We start from the raw sequence: 15,506 nt of genomic DNA, 5'->3' as shown, positions 1-15,506 counted from the left end.
CCAACCCCGTCTTGAGTTTGAACCCTGTAATGTCATCCCAACCCCATCTTGAGTTTGAATCCTGTAATGTCATCCCCAACCTCTGCAATACCATTTCATCCCCAGTTAACTCCAATTTCTATTTAATGGGTCTTCTACAAATTTTCAAACCCACTAGTGAGGGAGAGTGATGGAGTGTTGATATAATTAAATTTTCCACAACCTATCAATTTATGCTTTTGAGTTATGGTAAATTTATCATAGTTTCCGCCGCTCCCGTCATTACTGCTGTTGGAGCCCAACTACTGTTGTCAATTTCCTCTCCTCTGATTCCCTTGTGACGATCTTCTCCTTTATAGCTCAGATCGCGAAATTATGAACTTTCTAAAATTGTGAAATTGTGAGAATCCATGATTGATGCTGACTCACGATTAAGACACTCACGTTTGACTTTGATGCCAACTCCTCCATCACCGAGCATCTTGTTTTTTCTTGGATATGTCATCTTCCAAATCAGTTGAACCAATCTCCAATGGTCAAGGGGGATATGATTCATCATCACTTGCCTATATCATAGGTCACAAACTGATTGGCCACAGCTGTATCTAATGTTCATAGTTAGTCATGATGTTCATATGTGGCAAGCATCTGAAATTCAGGAAGTGCAAAGTAGAAAATAACACGGGATATCGTGGTTAATTAATTCCATGACCAATGAGATGAGCAAAAATTTTCTTCTATATGGAACACCACATCAAATTTAGGACACCGTTAAAGAAACATACTCTATTAAGGAGAACATTTCAAAATTGTTTCGAATAGAATCACATGATTTTTGCCAAGGTGATCAATTTGTTGCTGAATACTTTAGTACTCTCTCGTCATTGGCAATAACTTGATTTTATTTAAAGTCTATACATGGAAGTGTGCTGACAATACAACTCAAAACACGAAAAATTTTGGGCAATAGAGGACATCCAGAATTCTTCTTAGTTTAAACAATGATCTTGATGAGTTTTGAGGTCTAATAATGGGAACCAAGTCGTTGCCAACTCTCCGCAAACCTTCTCTGAAGTAAGGAGAGAAGAAAGTAGGAAAAGTGTAATGGTGAGCAAATCAGAATTAGTCCCAACAATCTTGGAAGCCTCTATACTTGTCACTCATAGTTTTAACCTAATGGTACGATGTGACAATAAGCAGAAACAAAAGAGACTTTGGTGTGAACATTGCAAAATGGTGGGTCATACAATAAACACATGCGGGAAGATCTATGGGAAGCTTGCTAAAGTGACTGGAACAGGTTCAGTTAGATTACTCAAAATTTATATCTTAACACTATATTACATGGGCTAGATTGAGATTGTAATGTACTTTTAACCAGTAAATTGACGGGTGATCTTAAATTTGTGGCTAAAATTTATCCGAACTTATATGTTTCCTCATGAGTTAAAATCGGGGAAGATGATTGGTTAGCAAATAACTTTTACTTTTTTGGAAATGGAAAACAAAAAAATGAAAACATAAAACAAAATTGTTATCAAACAATTATCAAATTGTCTCTTAATGTTCAAACTAATTCTTGATTTCACCTTCTTTTATTGAATTTAAAGATTGAGACTTGAAAGGCGCATTACTCAATCATTGTTCTTAACGGCTTATTGTTGGTAAAAACAATTGTGCTCAAACCATATTTGAGATAAACAAATGAGATGCTATTTTTTTATTTTATGTAGAAATTCTTATCCTGTTTTTTATAATTATTTTTTTTTTTTGTTTACTCAATGAAATATTTGTTTTGTCCTAATGGATTTCCTTTTTATAACTCAACTGATGGACTCTAGGTTATTTTCGCCCTCTCTTTTGTAATATTCTTTCTTCTCCAAAAAGGGAAAATAAAAAATCTACCCAGCCCTCAGGCTGTCCTTGTTGTCTGGTTTGAATACACATTTTAAATTTTCTTATAAAAAAACTGGCCTAGTTATTTCTCTGAAAGTAAACTTTCCTTTTGGATTGTCATTTTTTATGAATCCCCTTTTTAATGCTTGGGAGCACCTTATCTCCTTGTCATTTTTTATGTACCCCGACTTTTTGATAATGAAATGCTCGCTGTCACTCATCACAAAGGGAAGTTTGGAACGACTAAATTCATTAAGGTGCTTTGGGATTACGGCGACTTGAATTATGTCAGATCTCAGAATGCTGCCACCTTTGTTAGAGTAAAGAACAATAAAAAAAGGAACCATGGGGCTGTGTAAACATATAGGCTAACATTTTGTTTTTGTTGATGCAAGTTTGCTACTAATCTAATACTTTTCTGCAGTTCAGCAGCCTCAAAGATGCTGGAAACGGACAATGAAGTATCAACTGCTGAAGCTATTGCTTTGGCATTGAATAGCTCACAATCTGTGTCTCGAAGAACGAAGTCACAGAGCAATCAGTTTCGCATTCATGTACATGACGGGTAAGAGTTTCTGAAACTTCTTGAACTTTTTTTTTTCTCCTTGGGACTTCCTCATCTGTTGCTCTACTACTTTTACCTTCCCAATTGAAAGTAATGATTTTCCCCACGGTCTTGATTAGAGCTTTCTATAATTTATTTGTTCATTCTGTAAATTTGATATTTTTTCAGAAATCTTGATTTAGCCTATTTTGATGGCTACCACATTATGACTGATGTGGAAAAATGACACTTTTACATTGATTTCATGATCTTGAAAAATTTGTTTTATGTTGTCCTTGTTACGTACAATGTAGTATTATAATCAGTATGTTCTTGTGGGCTACATTATTATTGTATTTGAAAGCTTACACTACATCACAAACTTGGTGGGGCTCACATAGAGTGAGGAAACATGACCGCCAAAACAATGAGCTACCTACGAAATCTCATTGGGTTACATTATAATTGAGAAAGTAGTATCTAAGGATTTATTTAGATTTATTGTATCTAGTATCTAGGGACTTAGTTAACTTTTTGTATTATAAAAAGGGCATGCACTTCTCTGAAATAATAATTAAATGTCAAGATAATTTGGACTTATGGTATTAGAGTTTTTTCTATTTTGAAAAATCTGATTATAACCAAGCCCTAATCCAATGGTGAAGCCTTCATATCTATCGATCATCCACTATAATCAAGTTTCATTTGCAACCTTCCTTGCTGCCGTCAAAATCTTCATTTGACAAAATCGTCTGCCTTTATCACTCAAATCAGACTCAAAACTTCGATTGTCATACCGAATCTATGGAAAAAACTTTCTCAAATTGTATCAAATCTAGCAGACATATCTTAGGGAAAAGGAAAAACTTCGACACCTCATTGGACCAGGACCGGCAAAGACAGGTCCTGGATTTACTGCATGGGACTGGCAAGACTTCATGATAATGTCATGGCTTTTGGATTCTATGAAGCCATCCATTAGTGGTACATGTATGTTTTTACGGAACGCACAAGGCATATGAGGTTTCATTCATCACACTTACTCACTTACTCTAGGGCTAGAGATGCTGCTCAGATCTATGAAATCAAGATCATGACTGGAGCCATGAAGCAAGAAGGAAAAATTGTCCTTGAATATGCCAATGCCTTGCCAATATTGTGCAGGAACTCGATTATTATCAGGCATTTAAGATGAATTGCTCTGTCGATAATTCTAAAACTTTTTTTTTTTTTTTTTGAAGCAAATCATGTTTATGATTTTTCGGCATGTCTTTAACAACGAATTTAACCAAGTTGTGTACAAATCGTTGGAAAAGAGGAAACACCATCTCTAGAAGAAACAATTTCCCTTATTTGAGCAGGAGAGAGCAAACGGTGCCTTATGCTTGAATAAATAACTCAGTTTAGAAGTACCGATTGTTGTCGTAGAGAAATATAGAAACAACAAAAGAAACTACCGATGGAAGAGTAACAAAGACAATTTATGGTATACTCATGACAAGAAACCACAACACACGAAGGAGAGTTGTTGAAAATTGAACGGGAACCTCCTAGCCATGAATGGGGAAATTGGGGAGGCTCCAGAATCGTTGTTCGGAAAACGAAGGAGAAATGTCACATGACCCCTCACTTATATAAATGCTTAAGAGATGAGTTAGGTTAATTCTTGGATTATAGATTTCGGTACAATTGATCACATGACCCCTCACTTGCTATATTTTAAAACATATAAATTGTGCCCGGGTAATCGAGAACTTACCATGACAAAAAACCTGTGCCACCATTGCAGGAATAAGCGATATATTCATTTCTTGATCCCTTATACTAAAAAACGTCCTACACGTCCAAAACTATCTAATATTCTCATTTCCATACTAAAGCTTACCCATGACAGCCATTGTGGTGTTATTTTCTCCTTGTCATATTGTGTTTTTCGAGATCAGGCCTCGAAATGGACGATTAGACTTGGTAAGGAATTGAATGGCCTATATTGCTTACAATTACCCGAGAGAACAACTAGCTCTGCATCTGTGTCATTTTTTAGCTCCTCTAATAAAGAAGTGATTTGATTACATCGCTTTCTCATTGGTCATCCCTCCTTTCGAGTTTTGAGAATTATGTTTCCAGATTTGTTTCAAGGATTCCAAGTTTCTGGTTTTCATTGTGATGCATGCAAATTTTCCAATCGTGTATCTTTTTCCATTAGTCAAAACAAAAATTCTACTCCTTTTCATTTGATTTATAGTGATATACGGGACCCTCAAAGGTTCCAAATATCTTCAGGTGCTCATTGGTTTCTATCATTAATCGATGATTGCACTCAAACAACAATCAGATGTCAGTAATATTATTCTTGCCTTCCAATCAATGATTTAGACCCAATTTAGAGTCAATATCAAAACATTTCGTCCTGACAATGCTAGATATTACTTAATAAAACCTTATCCTTATATTTTCGATCTCAAGACATTATCCATAATTCTTGGTGTGTTATTACACCACAGAAAAATGGAGTGGTCAAAAGGAAAATTGGATACCATTTAAACACTACCCGCTCATTACTTTTTTCTTGGAAACATGCCAAAATCTCAGTGGGGAGAAGACATTTTTTATTGCATCTCACATGATTAATCGTTTCCCACCTTGTGTCCTGAATAATCTAAGCCTAATAGAAGTCCTTAACTGACTTTATCCTCACTTTCAACTATCAAATGACCTCACACCTTGCATATTTGGGTGCACCGCCTTTGTTCATGTTCACAACACTTAGAGAAGTAAACTTGATCCAAGAACAATAAAATCTGTATTTTTAGAATGTTCTTCGACGTCAAGGGGTACAAATGTTACAACCCTACAACTAGGAAGTCTTACACTTTAAGTGACATTCACCAAGCATAAACCATTCTTCTCTAAACCCTCTCTTCCGGAGGAGAACATAGAAATTGAAGTCATTGGGAAACTATTTAACCGCTAGACACACTAAATAACTAACACATAGAACCAAGTATTGAGTCCAAGCCTGCTATCGATTTTAATTATGTGTCCACTCATACTACCATAGAGCTACCATAGAGTTACCAACTGAACCATATGTACCACCTCCATTGTCAAATCCATTATTCTCTTAAATATATGTTAGAAGGAAAGTTAGTTAAGAATCAATGCAAGTCCAAACATCTGACTCCATTGAAATTGAAGATGCAACACGTACTAATAGATGATAGACTCATAGCTCCTTGAAAACCCACTAGAGAATGTACAAAAGACTCTTATACCCTTTATCAAACTATATCTCTCTTGGAATACCATCCCCTTCACACAAAAGTTTTATTTAGTCTAAATTTAATTGTTATAACTATACAATTTCTAAAGCTTTGTCCAAAAAAGAATGGCAGAATGCTATGAGGGAAGAAATGCATGCTTTAGAAAAGAATAACTCGTGGGAAGTCATGGATAAGCCAAAAGTAAAAAATATAGTTGGGTTTAGGTGGCTTTTTATAGTGAAGTATAAGGTCGATGGAACGTTGGAAAAGTATAAGGCAAGGTGAGTAGATAAGGGATACACTCGAACTTATGACATAGATTACCTAGAGACATTTGCCCCAGTTGCAAAAATGAATACCGCAAGAATATTGTTGTCCTTGACTACCAACTTAAATTGACAGCTCTCACCGTATGATCTGAAGAATGCATTCCTTTACGATGATCTAAATGAAGAAATCTACATGAACATTCCTCTCGAATTTGACGGGTCAAAAGTATTCTAAGATTTGAAGGCTCAAGAGGGAAAGTATGCAAATTAAGAAAGACTTTGTATGAACTAATACAATCACTACAAGTATGGTTTGGAAGATTCACATAGGTAATGAAAAGCTATGGGTATAAGCAAAGTCAAGGAGATCACACTCTCTTTATCAAGCAGTCAAAATCAAGGAGAATTACATTGCTTCTAGTGTATGTAGATGACATCATTGTCACTGTAGATAATGAAATGAAGAAGAAAAAATTGAACTTAGAAGGAAATTAATGAAAGAATGTGAAATAAGAGAACTTGGAAGACTAAAGTACTTTCTCGTTTTGAAGTAGCATACTCCGCTCAAGACATTTTCATATCACAACAAAAATATGTGATGCATTTATTTATGGAAATAGGGAAATGTGGATGTAAACTTTCACCAATGCAAATGGATCCACATTAGAAATTGGGAGAGTAAAAAAGAGGAACCTGCAGCGAACAGAGAAATGTACCAGAGGGTATTGGGGAAGCTTATATTATCTAAGTCATTCTCGACCAGACATAACATACTCAATGCGTGTAATTAGCCAATTCAAGCATGATCTCTAGAAGCCTCTTCAGGCAAAGTATAGAGTGTTACTTCAAAAAAAGGATTTTTGTTCAAATGAAACAATTTCCTTGCATTGGAAGCTTACACCGAGACTGAATATGTTGGATTGGTATTGGATAAAAGATCTACTACGGAGGTATTATACATTTCTTTGAGGTAATTTGATATCATGGAGTAAAAAACAAAATGTGGTGGCTATTTCATTTACCGAATCAGAATTTTGAGCTATTGCATAAGGTCTATGTGATCTCTTATGGTTGAAGATAATCCTTGATAACTTACAAATTAAGGGAATCAACTATCAATATTGCACATTATCCTATTCAACATGATATAATAACATATATTAAGCTTGATCGACATTTTATCAAGGAGAAACTCGATAAGTGGATGGTGTGCATTAGTTATTGCCCTCATAGCTTCAACTAGTAGATATACTAACAAAAGGACTTCACGGCTCAATGTTTCATGCATTAGTATTCAAGTTGGGAATGAATGATATCTATTCCTCAGCATGAGGAGGGAGAGTGTTGAAGGAATAACCTTGATTTAATGATTATTTGAGTAATTCCTAGCCTTAAATTGAGAGATACTTGTGTAATCTCATTAAATAAGGAGAGTAGTATTTAGAGATTTATTTAGATTTATTGTACCTAGTATCTAGGGTTTTAGTTAACCTTTTGATTTATAAAGGGGGCATGGACCACTATGAAATAATAATGAAGTGTAGCAAGATAATTTAGGCTTGCAACATTATCGTTAGGGCCTTCTTTCACATCATCATATGCAAAGACTGGTCTCTTGTCTGCCATTCCATAGACCAAGCAATCTATCCTTCAATCTTGGGTTTTCTAACACAATATCATTTATTGAACTTTTTTAGGATTGTAAAATTGCATTTAGATGAACAAAGATCATTAATATGTGCCCCTATCATTATAATGCAACATTAATTTTCTGAATTAAATGTTGCTATCCATGAAAGAATGATGTTATTTTCATTTATTTTGTCTTGCCTTGTTTCCAGGTCATCGTTTGATGGCCACGAGGAAGGTAGTATTTCGGATTTAAATGATGATGCCTCAGACAGTCAGTCAACTTTTGCAAGGGTCAATGGTGGAGATGGTGGGTTGAAGGAGGCGAAACCGACTACACATCAATTGCCAAAATGGCTTTCAAATTCCATTCCAGATGAATTTCTAGTATGAAATATTTATTATCTTATCATTTGGAAAAAGGATAAGAGCTTTCTTGTCGGCTTACAGTTTGATCCTTTAACTTTTCCCTCGACTCTGTGGCTGAATTTCTATCAACTTTTGGTGTAGGAAACAATAAAGAAGCTTGATGCTCCGCTTCATGTGAAGTATTTGCAGACCATGATTGAGTGTCTGTGTATGCTTGGCAAAGTTGCTGCTGCTGGTGCTATCATATGGTTTGTTTCTTGTCAAATCTTGAATTTGATGCTTTTGCATTAACAGCATGTGAAAGAAATCCTACTATTGCTATTATTGCAAATCTTTTCTCAGGAGTTTGGTTTTTTTATTTTAATATGTAGAAATATCAACACGAATATTAAAAAAGGGAAGCCCCTTGGGGATATAAAAAGGCTCTCTTAAGTTATCAAAGGCCTCTTAAATTATTATAAAAGAGTCTTAACTATAAGGTGAAAAGTCTACCTTTTCTTTATCTCGGTCTTCCTTTAGGTGGTCATCCTAAGTCATCATCCTTTTGGCAACCTGTGATGAATAAAATTCTCAAGAAGCTTGATAGATAGGAGTATTTTAATCTATCACATGGTGAGCATTTAACTCTTCAACTCATTTCTATCTACGACTGACAATAAAAATAGAGCTCTCCTCACCACATGGCTTTGGCAGTTCCATAACTCCGGCTCAGTTCTCTTGGAAAAAGTTCATAACTGCCATTACATTCTGCCCAACCTTAGTCGTGTGTTCAAAATTGTTCATACTTCGACCAAAGGGTGTCTTCACTCAAATGTCAGCCTTGTTGTGGTCTCCCCCTATACAGCTCAAGTAGTTGCCGTTCAACAGAAAATTGGGTGGAAATATGATTCTAATGGATTTACAGTCAAGGTGAGTTAGTTGATGGGTTTAAGGTGGGGGGAAAGTTACCGTTATTATTTTTTCTATAGCCAAATCAAATAGAGGATTGTCGATCAGGTTTTTCTGGAGTAATCTAAGAGCAAATGTCACCCTTACGAGAACTAGATACTGTTCATGGATATGGAACTTCAAAACACTATCATATAATAGTTCGGTTTGGGAATATTTAGTTATTGATGCCCAACACCGTGGCTGTTTCTTCAATGTTGATGCTAGTTTTAAATTAAAAAATGTCAAACATTTTTTTCCGCCATAGGATTACAAGAGTTCTTAATCAGACAATTGAAGCCAATCAAGTGACAAAGAAGAAAAAAGTAAAGGTAGATCACTTTCGATAGTCTAATGGTAATGAAATCAAGGGATGGTTCTAAATCTTATTTATCGCGTGATTTTTGGTTGGGCTCTGGCTACCTTGATCTCAAATTCCCTAGACTCTTGCATTATCCTGTCACTAGGACATCAACACTTGTGAGTTTCCTTAAGAAGGCATATTAGAGGCAGAGATGCAGATGACTGGAACACTTTTACCGCCATCCTTCAGAGAAACAGGCCCTAACCTGACCACCTTGCTTGGATTCTAGAGAGATGACATTTCTCTGTCAAATCTTTGGTGGAACTCTCAACTAATGAACAATCTCTTCCCCACTTTTGCAGGACTTTCTGGACTGCAAAGCTCCCCCAGAAAGTGTAAAGCTTTCCTCTGGTCTTTTTTGTTGGGTGCTATCAACACCGCATATAAACTTCAAAAGAAAAATCTCACTAGAGCTCTCTATCCCATTTGGTGCTCCTTTTCCAAGCGTAGTTGGGAAGATACGAAGCACTTGTTCATATCCTGCCCATTCGCTTCCCAGTTTTTGTCTTCCTACTACAAAAATTTCAACATTCCTTGGATCTAGCATGGAGACTTTAAGGCTGCTATGTCCACGTACTTTGTGGCTCCTTTCTATTGGCGCTATTTGGCTAGAAAGAAACAGGCATGTCTTTTTGTGGCATAGAGCACTCCTTTAATCAAAGGAATATGTCAACTTGTTAACTAGTTTACGGCTCCATGGGCTTTCATATCAAAATTATTTTGTAATTGTCCTTTTACTTAGATTCAAGCAAACTGCCAGTGCTCTAATATAAGCTTCCTCTGCTTGTACTATTTGCCTCTTATCAGTAATAAAAAGAACTTTATTTTTTTATGTAATTCTCCATCTGGTTGCCTAATTTATTACTAACTCGTTTACTGTTTACTGTACAGCTAGTATAATTGGGTACTAGTTGGCAGGATTAAAGTTGGGATATAATTCAGGACAAGAGAATTTTAATATGGTAAAATTGTTTCGATCTATCCTTTAGATGAACGTTCATTTTGCAATTTTTTAAGAGCTACATTTTCTAGAATCTTAATCTTTCGGAAATCGCTTCGAGTCTATTGCTTCAAGGCATATTCTTACTCTTTCTCCAGAGCTTGTTTGTTTTAATTAAGGCTTTTATTTCTTTTACATGATTTAATGTATTGTGCCTGCAAAAGCACTAAATCCGTTTTTGTATGATTCCAATTTGTTTGATATATCAGCTTTAATTTTTTTCTTATATGACAGCCAAAGATTGCGACCTACGATCCATGATATAATAACTTCCAAAATCAAAGCTTATGCAGAACAAATAAATTCTTCAAGGTTAGGCTTTGGTCAGGCTGTTCGATCTGAGACTGCTGCTCATTTTATGAAGGGGCAGTTAGGAAGCTTCCATTTCCCAAAACATAAGTGCCAGAATGGCATTCCACTCTCTGGGACATTGGTTGCAGTGAGCCCTGTTTCACCAGTGATGGCTCCTATGGGAAAAGCACAGACTTCTGCAAGAGATCTTCTTGATTCTGTTTTGGAAACTGTTGTTCGTATATTTGGTCAGGAAACATTTTTCATATTTTTGTCTTTCCTTCTCCCTATAATGCTTAGTTTTAACTTTCAACAGTGATCATGCAGAGAACCATGTTGTTGTTGGGGAGCTTCTGGAAGCAAAAGCCTCGCGACATGCAGATATGAATACACCAAGGTCAATGCCAACTGATGATAATTGGAATCCGGACTCTGAAGCATCTCAAGTCACTGGAGGTTATACTATAGGCTTTGCCTTCACAGTTTTGCAGGTATTCCTGTAACTTTACTCTCCTTTTCTGTCACTCCCTCTCTCCTTCTTTAAAAAAACAAAGTGAAATTGTAAATTAAGGGAAAAAAAGGCCAGAGCCAACACCAATCGACCTAGACGGACAAAGGAACAAGGTGATATTCTCCAAAGAAGTATATGGGTCAAACAAAGGTACATGATGACCTTCTCCAAAGAAGTATATGGGTCAAACAAAAATCCTCCCGTCTAGGTTGATGGTGTAAGTTGAGTAATTACATAAGAATTTGCATTGAGTACGACAATTCAGGGCATGAATTGTATAAGTTCACATAGTTGTGAATTTATCAACATCCACCCACGTGTGCCTCTCCCCCTTTAAAGTTGAAGGTTCTCCATTAACCATTTAATTGTTTTAGTTTATGGTCAGATTTAGGGCAAACTTGTATTTTGTATTTTAGGATTTTATCTCCTTATTTAGGTATGTTTTAAGATTTTTGTTTAGATTTGACTATTGTTCCCGTTTATGATAGTTGTTATGCCTTGTATTTATTATGATCTTGGTATAGTTTGAAATTTGAATGAAAATACTAAAATTTTCATGCTATGAGAGCACCAATAAACTCTAGATTTTTTTATAACTTTTCGTTGGTGTTGTCTTTACCTCCATCGCTTGTTGTAGCTCCCATCTGCCTAAACAAATTGCAACTGCACCAATTGCTTTGGAATTCAGGAAGTGGAAAGTAGAAATAACAGTCATGTCGTAGTTAATTAATTTCATGACCAATGAGATAGGTGAAAGTTTTATTCTCTTGTGAACAACTCGTAAGATTTGAGACGCTATCAAGGAAACATGCTGGAAGATCCCTGGGAAGCCTGTTGATTGGAAACCACAATGATTGAGATGGTAGGGCCTATGTAGCTAATGTAGCTCCTTATAGTTTTAAGAACAAATAAACACACAATACAGTGTGCAACAATGGTTGCACAAGGGATTCTCCACCTTATCTCTTGTGTTGACACTCCAAAAGAATGGAGTAGTTGAACGCAAGAATTGTCATCTACTTGAATTCACTCGATGCTTGATGTTCTCTACTCATGCTCCTTAATTTTCTTGGATGAAGTCATTCCCTCTTGTGTTCCTTCTTGTGTTCTTAGATTCTCCACTCCTGGTCAAGTCTTCATTCAATCATTTTCCCATCTTCATGTCCAGTCTCTTTTTGTGGTCCCTAATGTTTTCAAGTGCAGTGCTTTTGTCCACATCCATTCCCAACATTATATAAATTGGATCATCCATAAATGCATTTTCTTGGGGAGCTACAAATACTACTCTCTTATCAAAAAACAGGTATATGTTCCGATGGATGTCACGTTCATTGAACATCTTCCATACTATTCCAAAACTGATTGTTATGGGAAGAAAGTGAGTGACAGTCAATATCATAAGAATTATTTTATCTCTAGCAGCCAATCTTGATTGGGGTTTCCAACAGTTAGATTTTGGAAATGTTTTTTTGAATGGTGATCAATAAGTAGACATGGATATTCATCCTGGATGTAAAGAGAATATTAATCCAACAAGGGTATGCAAACGTAAAATTTTGTCTATGGACTTTAGCAATTTTTTCATGCTTTGTTTGGTGGTTTTGAAAATTTTGTTATCAGTCTTGGATATATCTATATATTTACCTGCCCTCTCAATAGTATATGTTGATTATATCATTCTTTCTAGACATAGTGAATTAGAATTGTAAATGCTGAAGAATCACTTGGCCCAAGAATTCGAAGTTAAATATCTAGGAAATCTCAAATAATTTTTTGGTCTGGAGGTTGCTCGGTGGGAAGAAGTGTATAGTTGTATCCCAAAGGAACTACATGTTGGATCTTTGAGAAAGAGATTGACATGTTAGGATGTAAACCAGATGACTCTTCTATGGACTCCCTAATGAACATTGGATTCATCCATTAGAGCACACCTATGGATATGTGGAGATATCAACATCTTGTAAGATGAATTATCTATCTTGCTCATACATGTATAAATATTGGATATACTATCAGCATGGTTAGCCAGTTCAACGTAAGGACTATTTTTTAAAAAAAAAAAAACTGACAAGACAAACATTGAGGTATATTCTTATGCAGATTGAACATGTTATGTTACAGATTGAAGATTTACCTCAGTCTATTGTTCTTTTGTATGGGATAATCTTGTTACATGAAAAGAAGCAAAAACTAATTTGTGGTTGCAAGAAGTAGTGCAAAAGCTAAATTTAGAACACTTTCTCATGTCAAATGTAGAAGTATATGGATCAAGAGAGTCCCAAGGGAATTAGGTAAACATTGTTCATCACCAATATAAATGATGTGTGATGATCAAGTTGCAATAAGAATGACAAATATTCTAGTTCATCATGATAGGACAAAATATATTGAAGTTGTTCGGCTCAACTATGAGCCTACCATACTCATCTATGTGCCTACTAAACAACAGTTGCAGATATTCTTACTAAGCCTTTACCAAGATCAATCTTTGGAGATTTGAATAGCAAGTTGGGATTGTATAATATGTACAACCCACCTTCAGGGCAGTGTTTCAATTTATGGTCAAAGTTAGGATAATCTTGTACTTTGTATTCTAGGTTTTTATTTCTTATTTCTTATTTTATTTTATCTTTTATATTCTTTTATGTATGTTATAAGATTTTGTTTAGGGTATTATATCCTTTCCTTTATAAAAGTTGCACGTGTATTTATTCTAATATTTTGTATAGTTGAGATAGGAAAGAATCTTCACTAACAGAAGCTGTTAGATGGTGAATAGAGAACTCTCAACTTTAAAGAGGGGTGAAGGAGCTGTTAGATGGTTAATAGAGAACCCTCAAATTTGAAGGGGAGTGAAGCATGTGGTTGGTGGTATCTCTACAAAATAAATACTTGGTTTCTAAAGTTATATACTCACGATTCATCGTCTATGAAACAGAGTGAATGTCAGCAACTCATTTGTGAGATTCTGCGAGCAACTCCTGAAGCAGCATCAGCTGATGCTGCTGTACAAACAGCTAGGCTTGCAAGCAAGGTGCCCTCCAAAGAAAAGAGGCATGCATTTAATTGAACTTCTTGATCATTCTTGAGCATATTTTGGAATCCTTTTCTATCTTCATTTGAATATTTGTTCACACTTTATCTTCATGTTACATTTGGCACATTTACTTAAGCTTCGTTATCAACCTTCAGCATATTTTGTTTTGCTTATTTCTTCTTATTGTCATTTTTCTACATTTCATTGCTTATTTGTTTGGTCCTCTAGATTTATAATTGAAGTTCTAGACGCTGAAGCCCTTCAGAGATGTAATTTCTTGATAGAATTTGGTCTCAAAAGCACAGCTTGTGGGGGGTCTCGATTTTGGTGGATTAAAACATATGAATTTGGCTCTCTTTGCTAAGTTGGGTTGGAGATTCATGCAGGAATTGGATTCTTTTTGGCGCTAATTGTTCCAAGTATTTGTGGGCGTTCTTTATTTCATTGACACACATCTGGCAAAAGTATAATGAGTCTTAGCAGCCCTTGGATTAGCATTTCGCAAGTCTGGAAGAATGCAATTTTTTGCAGCTTTCAAGAAAGGTAGTGGTAGAAGAATTTTTATTTGTGCAAGACCATAGAATTCTTCTCTGATGTCTCGGTTCCCTCGGCCTTTTAACACTGTTGGATTCTCCAATGGTTCAGTTTTTGATCATTGGGATGTAATTGGACCATAGTTTTCGAAGATTTCTTAAAGATGAGGAAATTCTGGATTTCCAATTGTTTTTTAGTTGTACTTCAGATGGAAAGGTGGTTTCTTCTTTGGGTTCCAGGAGTTACTTGAGCCTTCAGGGGAGTTTTTGGTGATTTCACTCTCTACGCATCTGGCCTTCTGTTCCCCTATGTATAAGAAGGCTAAGGAAGGAAATCTAAAACCCCCAAAAGATTTAATATTCTTATTTGGGCTATGTTTAATGATTCTCTAAATTGTTTTGAAGTTCTTCAGAGGAAGCTCCCTTCGCTTTACTTGTCTTCTTCCATTTTCTCAGTCTGTCAGATGTGAATACTTTGCAGCATTTATTCTTTAATTGTCAGAAGTTCTTCAGTGGGTTTTCTTCAACACTTTCCAGGAGAACGTTATTCAAGTGCTTGTTGGTCCTTCATTGTCATCAAAATCTAAGGTTATATTGTCTAATGCGGTGAAAGCACTTTTATCTGAAATTTGGTTTGAAAGAAATCAGAGGACTTTGTAACAAGCTTCTTCCATGGTCTGATTGTTTTGGGTCGGGTCATCTTAAAGTTTCATCCTGGTGCTCTGTTTCCAAATACTTCACTATTTATTCAATTGAGGATTTAGGTTTTAGTTGGAATGCCTTCATCTTTCCTTTGTAATCTTGGCTTTTTTATGTTTTTTGTTTGTTTTTCTTTTTTTTTTTTTTTTTTTTTTTTTTTTTTTTTTTTTTTTTTTTTTTTTTTTTTTTTTTTTT

The 15,506-nt window shown here is 35.5% G+C and overlaps 1 protein-coding gene across 5 annotated transcripts in view; it reads left to right on the top strand.

The window, feature by feature from the left end:
- Positions 1-15,506, top strand: part of LOC111487175 (exocyst complex component SEC8-like) — a 33,725-nt gene that overhangs the window by 9,966 nt on the left and 8,253 nt on the right. For 3 of the 5 annotated variants that reach the window (XM_023134450.1, XM_023134448.1, XM_023134449.1), the window contains exons 7-12: positions 2,300-2,440; positions 7,793-7,967; positions 8,091-8,197; positions 10,475-10,779; positions 10,859-11,022; positions 13,981-14,096. In XM_023134450.1, the coding sequence (XP_022990218.1) occupies positions 2,300-2,440; positions 7,793-7,967; positions 8,091-8,197; positions 10,475-10,779; positions 10,859-11,022; positions 13,981-14,096 (1,008 nt within the window). Of the gene's footprint in view, positions 1-1,179; positions 1,280-2,299; positions 2,441-7,792; positions 7,968-8,090; positions 8,198-10,474; positions 10,780-10,858; positions 11,023-13,980; positions 14,097-15,506 lie in introns of all 5 variants that reach the window. The other 2 variants (XM_023134451.1, XM_023134452.1) reach the window with 2 other exon arrangements.

Source organism: Cucurbita maxima, unplaced genomic scaffold (genome assembly GCF_002738345.1).
Source record: "Cucurbita maxima cultivar Rimu unplaced genomic scaffold, Cmax_1.0 Cma_Scf00012, whole genome shotgun sequence".
Classification (NCBI taxonomy): domain Eukaryota; kingdom Viridiplantae; phylum Streptophyta; class Magnoliopsida; order Cucurbitales; family Cucurbitaceae; genus Cucurbita; species Cucurbita maxima.
This window is presented reverse-complemented; position numbering and strand designations above follow the sequence as displayed.